This window comes from Rattus norvegicus, chromosome 16 (genome assembly GCF_036323735.1).
Source record: "Rattus norvegicus strain BN/NHsdMcwi chromosome 16, GRCr8, whole genome shotgun sequence".
NCBI lineage: Eukaryota > Metazoa > Chordata > Mammalia > Rodentia > Muridae > Rattus > Rattus norvegicus.
In genome coordinates, this window is record NC_086034.1 from 51903941 (window position 1) to 51923083 (window position 19143).

General features: G+C 43.9%; 1 protein-coding gene and 1 long non-coding RNA gene across 11 annotated transcripts in view; one reads left to right on the forward strand and one right to left on the reverse strand.

The window, feature by feature from the left end:
* The window catches only part of LOC103693959 (uncharacterized), a 62391-nt gene extending 56628 nt beyond the window's left edge, over positions 1-5763 (forward strand). For 3 of the 8 annotated variants that reach the window (XR_596467.4, XR_005495143.2, XR_005495142.2), the window contains one exon: positions 4517-5763. This is a non-coding gene — a long non-coding RNA (uncharacterized LOC103693959). Of the gene's footprint in view, positions 1-2999; positions 3145-4516 lie in introns of those variants that run through there. The other 5 variants (XR_005495146.2, XR_005495148.2, XR_005495145.2 and 2 more) reach the window with 5 other exon arrangements.
* Positions 1-19143, reverse strand: part of Enpp6 (ectonucleotide pyrophosphatase/phosphodiesterase 6) — a 128233-nt gene that overhangs the window by 5384 nt on the left and 103706 nt on the right. The window contains exons 7-8 of one of the 3 annotated variants that reach the window (XM_008771259.4): positions 2881-3004; positions 1814-2563 (exon numbers count right to left, since the gene is read on the reverse strand). In XM_008771259.4, the coding sequence (XP_008769481.1) occupies positions 2556-2563; positions 2881-3004 (132 nt within the window). In that variant the 3' untranslated portion in view covers positions 1814-2555. Of the gene's footprint in view, positions 1-1813; positions 2564-2880; positions 3005-6718; positions 7420-19143 lie in introns of those variants that run through there. The other 2 variants (NM_001415078.1, XM_039094524.2) reach the window with 2 other exon arrangements.

Consider the following 19143-nt stretch of genomic DNA (forward strand, 5'->3'; position numbering starts at 1 on the left):
GGTTCCAAGTAAAATTGGATTAATGAGCCTCTTTTGAGGAAGGGAGAATAGGAGTCAGCATTGCATCAAAATAAAACCAGAGAGAGAGAGAGAGAGAGAGAGAGAGAGAGAGAGAGAGAGAGAGAGAGAGAGAATGGCTGCATGGGAAGATATAAGGGAGGCTGTTCTCAATGTCAAGACATATTGTGTAATTAGATGAGGATGGTGGTGACTCATTACCATCAGATGAACCCACCGCAGCCTAACAGATCAATGGAAACTCTGTTCGAGAATCACGTAAGCAACTCCCCATCTCCTTCTGACTTGTCATGTGACCTGCATATGAAGATCACAGTGCCCGCCACATGAGGCCACATCCTCATCCAGCATGGGGGTGGGGGAGCATGTGAAGTGCCCTTTTCTGACCTGTGGAGAAGGAGCTCTGATAAAAGCCCTAGAGACTTACTTGAAATAAGATTGGAAGTACAAAACTGTGTCCTATGACTATGAACAGGAAGGAGAACTGATCTAGTTCACGGGTTTCTGCTCTAAAGGCCTGGTTGTTTGAGCCCAAGTCCAAGAACTGCAAGTGTTTAGAACATTCCCAGGCAGGTGAACAACATCTGGTCTGATGTGGAAGGTGGAAGCCACTAGCCCAAGATTTTGAGCCTAGCTCTGGATCCAAGTTAGGCATGGGCCTAAACATGGGCACTGTATTTCAGTCTTACACTTTAGCTACTGAAAGGAGAAGGCTCACGCTGTGCCCAACCACCTCCAGCAGCAGCTCTGAGAGGCTTCTGGCTTGTAACCACTTGCTGACACCTGCTGCTGCCGCCATCTTATCCAGGGCAAGATTAGGTGGTTGAAATTAGAAACTGGGATTAAGCACAAAGAGGCTGTCTTCAGAACTCTTCTCCTTTCTCTCTGCTGGGTCAGACTTACTGGCTTGGAAGGCTGGTATCTAGGCAGCTGCAGTGATGCCCACTCTCTTCCCTAAGCAAGGAGCAGAGGCAATGGCTCAGGAGGGAGGCGCCTCCCCCCAGCCCTCCTCCCCCAGTGCAGCTAGATAGCTATTAAAGGGCTCACTCTTAAATTTTCTTCTGAGTAAACAGTCAGTGTGTAAAGCTGTTTAATCTTTCATGAGGCTTGGAGCCAGGGACGTGATGGCTCGCGGGAGGCTCTCAAGGAAACATTGTGCAATTAGCTCAGTCTGTTTTCATCAGGGGTTGTCCTTCTGTCTGGAAAAGAGAGAGGGCTTTCCATTTGAAGGGAGCTAATGACAGAGGCTTCTGTTAATGGACACAACATCCCTAGTGAATTTAGCTCCTAGTTGGTGCAGTTCCTAGTATTTTGTTTAGAACTTTTGATGCAGGGCTGGACTGGTTTATGCTTTAAAACCCACATGAGACCCTTGCTCATATACAGTCCAACAAACAACTAACTGCTCAGCCTTCTTGACCGGACTTTCCTCTTCTGGGGAAGAGAGTGGTGGTAGTTTTGACTGAAAATCCTGATGATTAACGTTATCCCATATGAAGACCATGACCTCAGTATATCTTCTTTCTGATCCACAACAGACCTCAGCATAACCCTGAGCCCCATTCTTAATTCCTCTTGCATTGAAGCTCCCAAAGTCCTGGGTTTGGCCAACAGGGAGTGCTCCTAACTTTCACTGGCCAATGGTAACCTACTGTGACACCTTCTAGTCTCTTGCACCTGGGTCAGGAGCCCAGCCAGTGTTCTTTAAACATTTGTTCTTCCTGATTCTGATGTGGACTTTGGGATTTGAAAACCCTTCTGGGGTCACATGTGGAGAAGGATTTGGACCAATGTCTTTTCCAAGCTCAGCCTTTTAATGACTATTTCCTGGTAAGGGGGGAGAACCAGGACAGACACAGTAATAGTGAAGTGACATTACCGGTCTCACCACATGGATGAGGAAAGCGGAGCTCACTGGTAGATTACTTAACACACAATTGGGAATGAAAGTGTAGACTTTTGTGAGCAGAAAGCATTTTGATCGACATGCAGAAATATGCCCTTGGAATGTCAATGTCATGAGGATTATATTTCATAAAGCAAAGGACAGTCATGGAAAGGGTGGCTGTGACCTGGTCACCTGATGGCTGATAGCTATGAAGGTCCCCTCCCTTCTCCCTCATCCCCTAATGTTCTCTCTCTCTCTCTCTCTCTCTCTCTCTCTCTCTCTCTCTCAGTATATTTCTAGCAATGTGCTCATTATACTACTTGGGATTTTTTCCAATGTGCAGATTCATAGGGTCCTGCCGATTTTTCTAGACCTTTGGAATATAATCTGATCAAGGAAGGCTCTGCACGTTTTCTTTTATACAAATATCTCTTGTCACTCTGGCTCATTCTGAAAGTCAGTTTCTAGGTCACTTCCGAGCCCGACCTTGAATACATCCTAGCTTCTAGTTGGACTTTAAATGGACCCACAGGGGTGGATATTCTAGACAAAGTAGGGCCATTTAAGAGTCAGCCTCCAGGAAGCAATCTTGTCAACCTTGAGACTCACAGCTGTCAGCAAACTGCTGTCTGATAAGCCTTTCTGGACATCAGATAGCTGTGGGAAAAAAAATAACAACGCTTCAATGAATTAAGTAAAAAATGAATCACAGACATGTGGAATACATTTTCTTCACTGTACTCAGGATTTAAAATTTACAAGGAAAAGTATTTGGCCGCAATTGCCAAACCAAAGAAGCATTTGAAAGGAAGCCAGCAGAAGATGTTTCATGGAGAGCGGCTGGATTTGCTTAGCTTGGCTCGTAAAGAGGGTTCATAAAGAAACGGCCCCAGCATGTACGAGTGTGGTTAGTCCCTATTAGAGCTGCTTCTTTGGAATGCTGCCTATGAGTGCCCAGTCATCTCCTTGCCTACCAGGTCCGAAGGCCAGGAAGATCCCTCTCATGTCCATGAGCTCGTTGTCATATCCATGCCATCCGTGCTGCCAGCCTTCGCGCTTGCCGGTGCTGTTCATCCAAAACGGAAGCGCCTCTCGACTCTGAAATCAAGAAAGGCGATGGCATCACATTGCTCCCGGACAGTTACAACCCCTGGCAACCTGACTGCTATGTGGAGATTCCTTCCTCAGAATCATGGACTGGGGTCATCCGGGTTCAGCTGAACCACGTCCTACTTCAGGTAGCTCTGACCCTAAATTCTCAGCAGCCTCCTAAAGTCTCGATTATCTCTGGTTAAGGGGGCATTTTCTTAACCTGAGATGAATTTTGTCATGTAACGAGGCTCGGAACTGCTAAGTACAGAGTGTTAGCAATAGAAGGGATGTTAGAACCTGTCCGTGGCATAAAAATAGATTTGCTTTTTATCCCAGGTTCCTGTCACAGAGCTCCTAAAACCCTCGGAATTTCCTGGATGACAAGAGGGACTTTGGTTATTCATAATGAGCCCTTTTCTCCCACACCACAGTCTATGCCGAGATGACCACTGGATTGAAGGACCAGACAATGTTGGGATAGGGAGTGGTCACCTCAGTAGCAAACTTCCTGATTCGGTTTAAGTGTTTGTGTCTGATCCCCAAACACTAGAAGGGAGAAGGTGCTGGTTCTGGAGTCCTGTCATGTAGCCGATACAATATCTCATCCCCACAAATTGGCACCCCAGATTCAAGCCCACCGAGCACGTTTCAGAGACCTTCCAAGGAGAACAATAAATCTCTGTGCCCCTCAAGTCCCATCCAGATGTGTCCACTTGGTTGTTCCTAAGTCCTTCTTAACAAAACTGTAATCACAAGGATAGAACTTCCCTGAGTCCTAGGATTTGTTCTAATGAACCAAAGTCAGATGGTGAGAATCCTACCCAAAACATGAGTGTTGGTAGGAAGCCTGGGGAGCCAGGACTTGCCCCTGGTAAGTGAGTGGACTCATGCAAGCCCTGAATTCCTTAGCCCCTGCTGGATGTTCTAGCTCAGGCATGGGATGAAATTGAAAGTTCAGGTACTCAGCTGTTGAAGGGCTGTTGGAAATTATGACATGCATAGAGTCACCTCGTTTTGTAGTAAAGCACCCAGAGCCCCAAGAGGTCCACTTAGCCCCACCCCTCCCACAGTCCTCCCTTCCTTCCACAACACACACCATGCCATTCTTCCAGGCCCGCCCTCAGGAGCAAAGCTCCACCCATTCTCCTTAGCTTCCGGCATTTAGCCCTTTGAAGATGGCTCCCAAAGTCCTCTTACCCAGGCCTCTCAGGTCTTCGTTTCCCTTGACTTCTCTTCATCTAGGAAGGGCATCAAATCCACCGTTTTCCTGTCATTTTCTGGAGTACATTTCTTTAAGCTCCAGAGGATCAGTCATGGTGAAAAGCGAGCTTAAAGCTCTCGTGGGTCCTGCAGAGCCTGTTGAACACAATGCTAACCCCTTTGCTGCAGACAGATGGTGTGTTTTTGACGCTTTGGCACCACAAGTGTTTCAGACGCAGGAGTAGAACCAAAACGGCACAGTTATCTGCCATATATAGGTTGGTCCCCAAAGCTAATACTAGTATCATGTATTTACAGGACCAGTCCCGATGTTTGCAATCACCGGAACAGCCTGCGTGGACACTCCTATCTTTTATCATTTGCAATTCAAAGCACCACAGCACAGGAAGAAATGTAGCACTTTCCTGAATCCTAGGCTTCATTCTAATGAACTTAAGTCAAATGGTGAGAATCCTAGCTAAATCAGGCAAATCATGGGGAGGTGGGTCTTGTACCCCGAAAGTGAGTGGATAAAAGACAGCAAGAGCTTCTCCTTTATGTAATTAAAAGCACCGCAGCATAGAAAAAACCGCTCAGGGTCACACAGCTGTTAGGAGGCAGCACCAGACCTGGAACTTGGGTCCACCTGTCAATCATCATCCACGGTCTCCCAGCCCACAGCCGCAGCGCTCCTGGTGAGACCGGACCGGGAAGTATGTTCTCATGCCCTGGGTAGAGAGAGGTGAGTCTGGACTTGGATTGACTCTGGAGCTGTTCGCTGTCTCCTCTCCAGTTCTCTGACCCAGGTTAGAAGTTACATGACTTCTCTGCATTTTCCTTCCCTGACTGGATGTAGGGATGGTGGGCGCTCACCTCGTGGGAGTTTGGGAGGATGAGATGACTGCATGTTACAGTCACAGTCACACTGAGCACACAGTAGGCACTCGGTAAGTTGCTGGTCTGGTCACCAGATGCTGCTGCCTTTGGGGCGAGGCACTCTGGTTGTGCGGTTAAGGCCTCCTCGGCTTGTGTAGCTGTAGCACCCTCACCCGCTCTCACCCCATAAATCGCTCCGGGGCCTTTCTGCCGTCGAAAGACTGCTTTTTCATTGGCGCTCTGTTTCCTGGCTTTCCGTCATCCCTGGTCCCTCCTCCCACAGCTGGAGCCTATATTTTTCTGTGGACATTCTTTATGAACTTACCAACTTTTCATACCGCTTTTTTTTTTATTTTTTTTTAAAAGCAGGCTGTGGTGAGGAACACAACACATTCGAATTTAGCTTCATCAGCTCACTTAATCTGTTACTGTTTCTGTTTTCTCTCTTCAAGGCAGGGATCTAGAAGCCCTAAATGGAACGCTTCAATTCTTCGAATCACACTTGTGATGAGCCCTGTGGTGTGTCTATTCCCCACAGCCAAGGAATGAAGGCCGACTGTTTAACTTAAAAACTGCATTCTAAAAGGCTGCCACTTCTTACTGCACGAAGAAATACAAGAATAATCTGACCAGGAGGTCACTGGGGAATTGCCAAATGACAAATAAATCAGCATTGTTTATTAAAGTGACAAGTTGCCCCAGAGATGGGGAACCCCCCAAAGCTATTTTTACTGATATAAATAATAGTAACAATGAACTCGAGTAACAAGGGAACTAATTCTTTAAAGGAAATGGGTGGACCAGGTGACATGTAGACACACCTTTAATTTCAAAGTGATGATCTTTGGCATCTTTATGTTGTACCTGCATCCTTTTCTCAAGACAGACATACAGACCTATGAGTAGGAAGGGTATCTCACAGCTCTCTGACTCCAGAATGGGAAATTCTAGTTTTGGGGCCTTCAGGCTTCTGGTTGAGAAGCTGACCCTATTTGGACCCCTACCACGGACTGCCACACAGTACCACCTAGTGACATCCTGGCAAGGTAACCAGATCCTTTAGATCTGGCCAAAGGAGAGAAACAACACACACACACACACACACACACACACACACACACACACACACACATATACACACACACACACACACACACACACACACACACACACACACTCACATGGTTGCAGGAGATGAAGGCACAATGAGGAGGCTACAACAAGAAGCCAATCAAGAGAAGCGATATCCTACAGCTTCTCCTTCATGTCAGGACCCTCATGATACTGCCCATACAAGGCCTGACCCTCGGAGGCTCTGAGGACTTTTTACTTTCACCTAGGGACATGCTCATCCAGGAAAGCCACCAACTGCCCCAGTGTGGGGCAATGGGGGCTTGTGAGATTCAAGACTTCAGTTTTAAAACTGGACCAGCCCCAAGCAATCCAGGGCCAGTTGGTGGCTCTTCATTTAACACTCTGTGTAAAAGTCAAAGACCCTTATACAGTGTGATCTCCCCAGCACTTCTTGCGCCACCCCCCCTGCCCCCTTCCTTGCATGTGGGTAGATGCAATGGACAGGAAGGCTCCCAGGCTTTCTATCACACACCACTCAACTTTCTGGTCATTTCCAGTGGGGAGAAACTAGAAGTTGCCAGCACCATGCATGGGGACCTCAGGGTAAAATGGGTGAGGGTTTTGGATTTGGACTTGGCTTCTTCCATCAGTACCTCTGTTTCTAGCACACCAGCCATATCACAGCTATGATGTGCTGTCTTCTATTTGAGGTGACGGAGGAATGTGATAAGACTTGCAGTTTCTAGATTAGGGCTTTGTTTCAACCCACCTTACTGTAATAAGTAAAAGTAACATTTATATCAGAAACCAGTAAGAGGAGATTTGTTCAGGCTTTGCCTGGAGACAGTTTCTTTAAATGCCAATGTTTGGGACTCCTTGGTAGTAATCTGCAGTGAACTAAGAATGGCTAGAGATGCCTGGCTAGGAGTGATCCTGAAGGTAGAAGGAGGGATGGAAGGAGGGAAGAAGAAGAAGAAGAAGAAGAAGAAGAAGGAGGAGGAGGAGGAGGAGGAGGAGGAGGAGGAGGAGGAGGAGGAGGAGGAGGAGGAGAAGAAGAAGAAGAAGAAGAAGAAGAAGAAGAAGAAGAAGAAGAAGAAGAAGAAGAAGAAGAAGAAGAAGGAGTTGTAGCAGTGTGGGTTTGCTGTTTTCTGCTTGCACACAGGCAGGACTCTTGCTCACCATGGTGGTTTTGGAATGCATTAGGATGTCTGTTTCTTACCTGTTTGTTCCCATTTCTCCTCTCTGACTGCCGAGTCTCAGAGAAGCATACCCTTGAGGAAACAGAAGGTGGATAGCTGAGGGTATGACATCTGGCTTCTATGTCCTGTCCTGTATCTGAGAATGAATTCTGAGGATGTGGTCCTGTGATGGGGATGGAGTCTTTCTCTGAACAGAGGGTCTGTAGTGGGGCGTCACTATGTCCTCCTCCTGCTTGATGGTTTTATGTTTTTCTTCCCATGGAGGCCACAGCAGTGGTAGCCAACTTAGAAGGGAACATTCACTATTCATAGTGGTGGCTCAGAAGCCAGGCTGGATAGAGACTCCCCTGAACATGTCCTATATTCTACTCTTAGATACTTGCGTCCTGTACACGTGTCACAGAATGACTGTCGCCATACTGGAGCCCACTCACCCAGCATCATTAAATGGGAATTTATCATTTCTAGAGGACAGGCCTTGTTTTTATTGACTACCATCCCTATGTCAGATCATGCATTTTCCATGTGGCTCTGGCTATAGCCCTTCCCAGAAAGCCCTCCCAGAAAGCCCAATCAAGCATAAAATCAGCTTTGAGCCAACAGAACAACCAAGCAGTCAGCTTTCTCATGAGCCAAAGTAAACCTTTTTGTCTTTTCTAGTTGATAGACTCAGCTATTTTGCCACAGTAACAGAGAGCAGACTAACAAAACCACTACAAGTATAAACTTTTCTCCTCAACTTATTAAAAACAAAATCTTGGTATAGGGAGAAGGATGCTATAGAAATTAAATTAAAATAAATAAAATGTGAAACCTACACAAGGTGCATTAAAACTCTAATTAAAATATCAACATAGTATCTTTTCCTAGCCCATGCTTTGCACGGGTTCCTTCCTCTTCCTGTTGACAGAGGGAAACAAGTTACATAGTGTCATCTCCAACTGAAGAAGAGAAACAGTAATGTCCAAGTCCCAGGAGGCATTGGTGAAAAACACTGATGGAAAAAAATAAAACCGCTTGTGATCTGACAGCAGTTTGACACTCTTGGACCTGTGCTAGGGTTGAGAAGGAATTAACTTTCTCTTTTAACCATGTAACAATTCTATCACAATTGCTTCCAAATTGAAGCATTTCTTCCTAGAGCTGGTGAGGCTCAAGGAGCTACTTATTAGGCTAAGAAGCCCCCCCAACACCCCTTTTTAAGGTTGGTTGTAGAAGGTGATAACTGCTGGGCCAGAGAAGACTGTTGGCAGGGCTCAAGTGTCTGCGGGCGGTCCCTGGGCCTCCAGGGCTACTGTGAGTCCTAACTCCCCTGGGAAGGGCTTTCCAGGCATGCAGCTGCCTTAAGTCACCTGGGCTATGTAAGTAACAGGTGATTGATGCTCACGTCAGCACCACCAACAAACTGGATGGTTCATGGAATGATTGCGTTGGTCTGTTATCAGTACCCTGTCTGAGATGAAGAGGTAGTTTTTGGGTATCTGAGGAAAATTCACTGTGGTGGTTTGAATATGTTTGGCCCAGGGAGTGATACTATTAGAAGGTGTGACCTTGTTGGCGTAGGTGTGTCACTGTGAGCATAGGTTTTAAGACCCTAGTCCTAGCTGTCCGGAAGCCAGCCTTCTGTTTGCCTTTGGATGAAGTTAAACAGCTCTCAGTTCCTCCCGCCCTACATCTGCCTGCGCCCTGCCATGCTCCACCTTGATCTTAATGGACTGAACCTCCGGACCTGTAAGTCATCCCCAATTAAATGTTGTCCTTTATAAAAGTTGCCTTGGTCATGGTGTCTCTTCACAGCAGTAAACCCAAACTAAGACAGTCACACAGTACCATTTCTTTAGCTTTTATACCACTGCCTTTTAAAAGTGTTAACCAGAATGGCTTCCCATCTCGGATTCCCTAGGAGTCCCTGGAGAGCAGCAATTTTCAGCTGAAGTATGAGTGCCCCACTCGCAAGAGGTATCCTAACAGTTGCTCTGTTTCTCTCTTTTCAGATAGGACTTAATTGACTAGCCTTGGTTCCCTGGTCTGACTTTGGAGAGTCTCCTGCCGCAGAGCTTGATTCTTGACACAGAAAAAATGCCTGACAGCATAGTCTGCAGGGATCAAGAGAAGCTAGGGCAGAAAGGGGGCAGTGGGGTGGGAGCCTGGGTAGGGGGAGAGGACATGCATTTGCAGACAGCTTCCACATGCCACCCTGGTCACTGTGGAGAGCAAGCTGCCTCCAAGCATCACACATCTGACCTTCTGAAGCTCAATTAGTTGGGCCTGGACAAGACCAGGCAGCTGCCATAACCACTCAGAAGCCATGCTTCCCAGGTTGTCCCAAATGTTCCCCAAATGTTCTGGAGCTCTGCCTAACTTTGCTTCAGCCACAGGCTTTAGAACGGAGTCCGGCATGTTGAACCCTTTGCTGGCGTTCAGGACAGCTGTAGGCAGATATTGGCCTCCTGCAGGTGCCTGGGCCTCTACTTGCCCCACTTGTTTGAACTGACCCAGGGATACAGATGATCAACACGTAGCACCCTGCTCTCTCCCAACCCTTTCCAGGATCATGGCACCCATTTTGCTTTTTTTTTTTTTTTTTCAACTCAGTAGTTTCTTTCTAGGACAAGGATACAAATTGTCCCTTGAGAGTTTGGTGAGGACTGGGTGAGCTGACGTGTCCTGTTTAATGTGGGGGTCAGTAAGGCTGGAATTGCCACTCAGAGTTCCTGCACCTTTCCCTGTTGAAATCTTGGCTACAACTACTTAGAATTAATGGACGTTGAAGGCTTGACTTAGCCCTCTTTTCCTTGGTAATGGTCTACCAACCTATAAGGTGAAACCAACCTATAAGGTGAAGTGCTGAGTCTCTGCTGCTATACGGTTGTGTGTACCCTTCCCGGGGAAAGACTGAGGCCACAAAACCTGTTCTCTAGGAGCCTCCACTCCAGACCAGAGAGTCCAGAAGCAGGCCAGTGTGGTGCTCAGCTGAATGATTTAAGGTCTTAGGAAAGTCCCAAATGAAGACAGTTAGGACCAACTGAGTATGGGTGGGGGGGGGGGTTCTGCTGGGATTTGAAGGCCAGGAAGGATTTTGACAAAGGTAGGACACTCCAGGTAGACTGCTGACTATTTATGGGGCTGATAGAAGGTATTTGCCTGCTAGGAAGTACTTGACTCAAGATAGCCATTGTTGTTGTTACTGTTGTTGACTGAAAAATCTCAGAATAAAAAGTTCTTGATATCATTACTATGTGAAAAATACTAAATGACTTCATGCCCCAGGATGTTATTGAAACCGTTTTGTGCATAGTTGGAGGTTTGCTTCCCTTTTTAATGAGCCTGGCATGACAAAGGAAGATTACTACCACAGTTTCTCCCCTCAGTTGTTTTGCTGTTTAAAGGTTTATGAGATGATTTTATAACTTCTACATCTGCAAGATGAATGGAACTGGAAATCATTTTACATGAAATAAGAGAGATGTCAAACACTTCATAGTTTCTCTCATGTGCAGGCTTAGATTTAAAAATTGTGTGTGTGTGTGTGTGTGTGTGTGTGTGTGTGTGTTATAGAGTTAGTTTTAAGTGGTAACTTGACACACCACAGAGGAGGACTTTATAGGGGATTATCTTTATTACATTAATAGGTATAGGAAGACCTGACCACTGTGGGTGGCACCCATTCCCTAGGCTAAGGATTCTAGACTGCAAGAGTGGAAAAGGTGAGCTGCGTGCTAGCAGGCCTGTGTTTATCCTTCTATCTCTGATTTTCTGACACACTGCCTCAAGCTCCTGACGCCTAGACTTCTTTTCCTCGATGGATTATGACCTGTAACTGTGAGCTAAAATAAACCCTTTCTCCCTTGCTTTTATCACAGTGACAGAAAAGCAACCAAGATAGCTGTTAAACTAGAAAGAGGATCATGAGAGGGAGGAAGAAAGGATGGGAGGGTGGTAGAAAACATGTGACATGAAACATTTGAAAGGAGAAGGGGAACCAGCTAGGAAGGTTGGCGACAGAAAGGAGGGAAGGATAGAACAAAGTATAATGTCACATATGTATGAAGTATAATGTCACATATGTATGAAGGTGCCATGGTGAAACACATTACTTTGAATGCTAGTTTAAGGAAGTTTACAAATATAGAAGAAGATTATCTCTAGTTAGTGAATCAATACAAGAAATCCTGTTTATGGTTATCATTATAACAGGAGTCCCCCCAATTCTTAGAGGATTGTTGGGGAATCACTCACAAGTAAAGATCTGGTTTCTTTCTTTCTTTGCTACAGTACTGGGAATTCAGTTAGATCACAGCTTTACCCCTGAGCTAGTGGAGATATCCTGAGTTATAGCCCCAAGGCCTCTTTTGTCATTATTCTTTTTATGTTGGAGGCAGGGTCTTACTTTCTGACGCCTAGAGAGAGAAGTTGAGAGGAGTGTACTTTCAATCCTCCTGCTCTGTTTGTTAATCTCACCCATCACATCTCTGGATTTCGAGCCACCAGGATGGATCAAAGATTTGATTCTGTAACTCTCCTTTTTGCGTGAAGTGTAGTTGTACCTCACCTCACTCCTCCAGACTTGAGAACCACATATTTTTAAAATTATTATTGAAAATAGATAATTTTTCAGGTTGGAGAGATGGCTCAGTGGTTAAGAGCACTGACTGCTCTTCCAGAGGTCCTGAGTTCAATTCCCAACAACCACATGGTGGCCCAAAACCATCTGTAATGGGATCTGAAGCCCTCTTCTGATGTGTCTGAAGACAGTTACAGTGTACTCATATACATAAAATAAATACATGCTTTAAAATAAATAGATGTTTTTCATGCAGTAGATCCTGGCGATGGTGTTCTCACCTTCCACTTCACACAGCTCTCCCCTTCCTCCCCTCCCCCTGGATCCACTCCCTTTCTGTCTCTCACTACAAAAGAACAGGCTTCTAAGAGATAACAACCAATCATGACAAAATAGAATATAATAAGATGAAGCAAAAACTTTCACATTAAAGTTGATGTGGCAACTGGACAGGAGGAAAAGAGTGCCAAGACCAGGCACAAGGGTCAGAGACTGGTGAGTGCTAAAATGGCCAGTTCATGCGGTGCTGGGGATGGTTTCTTGCATGATAGGAAATCAGTCTACATACTGAGCTACACTCCCAGCCCTAATTATATATTTTAATAACTGTTCATGTAGTTGTCCATGGTGTGGATTCTTTTGTTTCGTGTTACAAGGTTTTCTTTGTTCCTAAACTCACATCATGAAATATTGGACCATCATTGTTTACTGGTTGATTTTAGTTTTTTAATAGCTTAGACTAGTGTGTGTGTGTGTGTGTGTGTGTGTGTGTGTGTGTGACATACAGAGGTAATATAGAATGTAATGTACATGACCATATAACAGAAGTTATTCATTTTCCAGTTTCATCCAGGGGAATATGTCTCAGCTCCCCTGAGTGTGTGGGAAGATAGGTAGGACCCAAAGCTAGGGTAGGAGGAGACATTTTCAGATGGCCCCAGGCTTCCCACAGTGGATTGCTGGTCTCCTGGGAAATATCTTATTTCTTCCTTGTTGTTTTCATGCCCCTATCTCTTGATTCCAGCTTCTGCACGTTTTTAGTTTCACGATAGTGGTTCCCTATTTGGAAGTTCAGCGCATCTCAGAACCAAATCAAACCCCAGGCAGGAATTTTCTAGCCATATCAACCAGTTGATTGATGAGACCTGAGGGGAAGTTGTTAGTGGTTTCTAGACAGGGGTATATAAAGTGAAAACTTCTGGCTGTGTCATGTGATGACTCCCTGAAGCAGGCTCATGTGATGTTTTGCTGAAACAAATCCATGAGAGGATATATGATGTTTGGAGAGAGAATAACTAGGATCCAACAGACAGGGCGGGAAGCTTGCTTGCTAGCGATGCAGTGCTTTGTTGGCCTTGGTGAGAAAGGCACAGCAGAGAACGTCTCCTGACATTCCAGCGGTTTTTGGTCACTCCTGCTGATTGGCACCAGTTCAGCCGAGACCTAGCTGTTTCTGCTGGATCTTGCTGCCGCTACTGATTCATGCTTGGCTACACGTTTTGAACTGCACTGTTGATATTCTGACACCACTGAACTAGACTACTGGTGTCCTGACAAGGGAGATTGGAATCGTCCCAAAGAACTACTTCTAAACAGGCCCACATCCCCGTTGTCTTATGACACATTTTTTCTCCCCTACCTTTGGACGGTGGGCATTTGCGGACTCTTATTAAAGTAGGTTTTGGAAACTATAAACCTACAGGCATATGCTCAGTGTAGGTAAAGAAGCTTCATTACAAGAACTACTTGGGTTTGTAGGTGTCTTTTGAGACTTCGTCATAAATTACACACCTTTTCTTATGGAGAGGTTCTCCCTACCTGCATTTTATAATCTTTTTTTTTTTCCTTTTTTTTTTTTTTTTATTAACTTGAGTATTTCTTATATACATTTCGAGTGTTATTCCCTTTCCCGGTTTCCGGGCAAACATCCCCCTCCCCCCTCCCCTTCCTTATGGGTGTTCCCCTCCCAACCCTCCCACCATTGCCGCCCTCCCCCCATAGACTAGTTCACTGGGGGTTCAGTCTTAGCAGGACCCAGGGCTTCCCCTTCCACTGGTGCTCTTACTAGGATATTCATTGCTACCTATGGGGTCAGAGTCCAAGGTCAGTCCATGTATAGTCTTTAGGTAGTGGCTTAGTCCCTGGAAGCTCTGGTTGCTTGGCATTGTTGTACTTTTGGGGTCTCGAGCCCCTTCAAGCTCTTCCAGTTCTTTCTCTGATTCCTTCAATAGGGGACCTATTCTCAGTTCAGTGGTTTGCTGCTGGCATTCGCCTCTGTATTTGCTGTATTCTGGCTGTGTCTCTCAGGAGCGATCTACATCCGGCTCCTGTCGGTCTGCACTTCTTTGCTTCATCCATCTAGTCCAATTGGGTGGCTGTATATGTATGGGCCAAATGTGGGACAGGCTCTGAATGGGTGTTCCTTCAGTCTCTGTTTTAATCTTTGCCTCTCCCTTCCCTGCCAAGGGTATTCTTTTTCCTCATTTAAAGAAGGAGTGAAGCATTCACATTTTGATCATCCGTCTTGAGTTTCGTTTGTTCTAGGGATCTAGGGTAATTCAAGCATTTGGGCTAATAGCCACTTATCAATGAGTGCATACCATGTATGTCTTTCTGTGATTGGGTTAGTTCACTCAGGATGATATTTTCCAGTTCCAACCATTTGCCTACGAATTTCATAAACTCGTTGTTTTTGATAGCTGAGTAGTATTCCATTGTGTAGATGTACCACATTTTCTGTATCCATTCCTCTGTTGAAGGGCATCTGGGTTCTTTCCATTTTCTGGCTATTATAAATAAGGCTGCTATGAACATAGTGGAGCACGTGTCTCTTTTATATGTTGAGGCATCTTTTGGGTATATGCCCAAGAGAGGTATAGCTGGATCCTCAGGCAGTTCAATGTCCAATTTTCTGAGGAACCTCCAGACTGACTTCCAGAATGGTTTTACCAGTCTGCAATCCCACCAACAATGGAGGAGTGTTCCTCTTTCTCCACAACCTCGCCAGCATCTGCTGTCACCTGAGTTTTTGATCTTAGCCAATCGCACTGGTGTGAGGTGAAATCTCAGGGTTGTTTTGATTTGCATTTCCCTTATGACTAAAGATGTTGAACATTTCTTTAGGTGTTTCTCAGCCATTCGGCATTCCTCAGCTGTGAATTCTTTGTTTAGCTCTGAACCCCATTTTTTAATAGGGTTATTTGTTTCCCTGCGGTCTAACTTCTTGAGTTCTTTGTATATTTTGGATATAAGGCCTCTATCTGTTGTAGGATTGGTAAAGATCTTTTCCCAATCTGTTGGTTGCCGTTTTGTCCTAACCACAGTGTCCTTTGCCTTACAGAAGCTTTGCAGTTTTATGAGATCCCATTTGTCAATTCTTGATCTTAGAGCATAAGCCATTGGTGTTTTGTTCAGGAAATTTTTTCCAGTGCCCATGTGTTCCAGATGCTTCCCTAGTTTTTCTTCTATTAGTTTGAGTGTGTCTGGTTTGATGTGGAGGTCCTTGATCCACTTCGACTTAAGCTTTGTACAGGGTGATAAGCATGGATCGATCTGCATTCTTCTACATGTTGCCCTCCAGTTGAACCAGCACCATTTGCTGAAAATGCTATCTTTTTTCCATTGGATGGTTTTGGCTCCTTTGTCAAAAATCAAGTGACCATAGGTGTCTGGGTTCATTTCTGGGTCTTCAATTCTATTCCATTGGTCTATCTGTCTGTCTCTGTACCAATACCATGCAGTTTTTATCACTATTGCTCTGTAATACTGCTTGAGTTCAGGGATAGTGATTCCCCCTGAAGTCCTTTTATTGTTGAGGATAGCTTTAGCTATCCTGGGTTTTTTGTTATTCCAAATGAATTTGCAAATTGTTCTGTCTAACTCTTTGAAGAATTGGATTGGAATTTTGATGGGGATTGCATTGAATCTGTAGATTGCTTTTGGTAAAATGGCCATTTTTACTATATTAATCCTGCCAATCCATGAGCATGGGAGATCTTTCCATCTTCTGAGGTCTTCTTCAATTTCTTTCCTCAGTGTCTTGAAGTTCTTATTGTACAGATCTTTTACTTGCTTGGTTAAAGTCACACCGAGGTACTTTATATTATTTGGGTCTATTATGAAGGGTGTCGTTTCCCTAATTTCTTTCTCGGCTTGTTTCTCTTTTGTATAGAGGAAGGCAACTGATTTATTTGAGTTAATTTTATACCCAGCCACTTTGCTGAAGTTGTTTATCAGCTTTAGTAGTTCTCTGGTGGAACTTTTGGGATCACTTAAATATACTATCATATCATCTGCAAATAGTGATATTTTGACCTCTTCTTTTCCGATCTGTATCCCTTTGATCTCCTTTTGTTGTCTGATTGCTCTGGCTAGAACTTCAAGAACTATATTGAATAAGTAGGGAGAGAGTGGGCAGCCTTGTCTAGTCCCTGATTTTAGTGGGATTGCTTCAAGTTTCTCTCCATTTAGTTTAATGTTAGCAACTGGTTTGCTGTATATGGCTTTTACTATGTTTAGGTATGGGCCTTGAATTCCTATTCTTTCCAGGACTTTTATCATGAAGGGGTGTTGAATTTTGTCAAATGCTTTCTCAGCATCTAATGAAATGATCATGTGGTTCTGTTCTTTCAGTTTGTTTATATAATGGATCACGTTGATGGTTTTCCGTATATTAAACCATCCCTGCATGCCTGGGATGAATCCTACTTGATCATGGTGGATGATTGTTTTGATGTGCTCTTGAATTCGGTTTGCCAGAATTTTATTGAGTATTTTTGCGTCGATATTCATAAGGGAAATTGGTCTGAAGTTCTCGTTCTTTGTTGTGTCTTTGTGTGGTTTAGGTATAAGAGTAATTGTAGATTCGTAGAAGGAATTCGGTAGGGCTCCATCTGTTTCAATTTTGTGGAATAGTTTGGATAATATTGGTATGAGGTCTTCTATGAAGGTTTGATAGAATTCTGCACTAAACCCATCTGGACCTGGGCTCTTTTTGGTTGGGAGACCTTTAATGACTGCTTCTATTTCCTTAGGAGTTATGGGGTTGTTTAACTGGTTTATCTGTTCCTGATTTAACTTTGATACCTGGTATCTGTCTAGGAAATTGTCCATTTCCTGAAGATTTTCAAATTTTGTTGAATATAGGTTTTTATAGTAAGATCTGATGATTTTTTGAATTTCCTCTGAATCTGTAGTTATGTCTCCCTTTTCATTTCTGATTTTGTTAATTTGGACGCACTCTCTGTGTCCTCTCGTTAGTCTGGCTAAGGGTTTATCTATCTTGTTGATTTTCTCAAAGAACCAACTTTTGGTCCTGTTGATTCTTTCTATGGTCCTTTTTGTTTCTACTTGGTTGATTTCAGCTCTGAGTTTGATTATTTCCTGCCTTCTACTCCTCCTGGGTGTATTTGCTTCTTTTTGCTCTAGAGCTTTTAGGTGTGCTGTCAAGCTGCTGACATATGCTCTTTCCTGTTTCTTTCTGCAGGCACTCAGCGCTATGAGTTTTCCTCTTAGCACAGCTTTCATTGTGTCCCATAAGTTTGAGTATGTTGTACCTTCATTTTCATTAAATTCTAAAAAGTTTTTAATTTCTTTCTTTATTTCTTCCTTGACCAGGTTATCATTGAGTAGAGCATTGTTCAATTTCCATGTATATGTGGGCATTCTTCCCTTATTGTTATTGAAGACCAGTTTTAGGCCGTGGTGGTCCGATAGCACGCATGGGATTATTTCTATCTTTCTGTACCTGTTGAGGCCCGTTTTTTGACCAATTATATGGTCAATTTTGGAGAAAGTACCATGAGGAGCTGAGAAGAAGGTATATCCTTTTGCTTTAGGATAGAATGTTCTATAAATATCCGTTAAGTCCATTTGGCTCATGACTTCTCTTAGTCTGTCGACATCACTGTTTAATTTCTGTTTCCATGATCTGTCCATTGATGAGAGTGGGGTGTTGAAATCTCCCACTATTATTGTGTGAGGTGCAATGTGTGTTTTGAGCTTTAGTAAGGTTTCTTTTACGTATGTATGTGCCCTTGTATTTGGGGCATAGATATTTAGGATTGAGAGTTCATCTTGGTGGATTTTTCCTTTGATGAATATGAAGTGTCCTTCCTTATCTTTTTTGATGACTTTTAGTTGGAAATTGATTTTATTTGATATTAGAATGGCTACTCCAGCTTGCTTCTTCTGACCATTTGCTTGGAAAGTTGTTTTCCAGCCTTTCACTCTGAGGTAGTGTCTGTCTTTGTCTCTGAGGTGTGTTTCCTGTAGGCAGCAGAATGCAGGGTCCTCGTTGCGTATCCAGTTTGTTAATCTATGTCTTTTTATTGGGGAGTTGAGGCCATTGATATTGAGAGATATTAAGGAATAGTGATTATTGTTTCCCTTTATATTCATATTTGGATGTGAGGTTATGTTTGTGTGCTTTCATTCTCTTTGTTTTGTTGCCAAGACGATTAGTTTCTTGCTTCTTCTAGGGTATAGCTTGCCTCCTTATGTTGGGCTTTACCATTTATTATCCTTTGTAGTGCTGGATTTGTAGAAAGATATTGTGTAAATTTGGTTTTGTCATGGAATATCTTGGTTTCTCCATCAATGTTAATTGAGAGTTTTGCTGGATACAGTAACCTGGGCTGGCATTTGTGTTCTCTTAGGGTCTGTATGACATCAGTCCAGGATCTTCTGGCCTTCATAGTTTCTGGCGAGAAGTCTGGTGTGATTCTGATAGGTCTCCCTTTATATGTTACTTGACCTTTTTCCCTTACTGCTTTTAATATTCTTTCTTTATTTTGTGCGTTTGGTGTTTTGACAATTATGTGACGGGAGGTGTTTCTTTTCTGGTCCAATCTATTTGGAGTTCTGTAGGCTTCTTGTATGCCTATGGGTATCTCTTTTTTTAGGTTAGGGAAGTTTTCTTCTATGATTTTGTTGAAGATATTTACTGGTCCTTTGAGCTGGGAGTCTTCACTCTCTTCTATACCTATTATCCTTAGGTTTGATCTTCTCATTGAGTCCTGGATTTCCTGTATGTTTTGGACCAGTAGCTTTTTCCGCTTTACATTATCTTTGACAGTTGAGTCAATGATTTCTATGGAATCTTCTGCTCCTGAGATTCTCTCTTCCATCTCTTGTATTCTGTTGGTGAAGCTTGTATCTACAGCTCCTTGTCTCTTCTTTTGGTTTTCTATATCCAGGGTTGTTTCCATGTGTTCTTTCTTGATTGCTTCTAT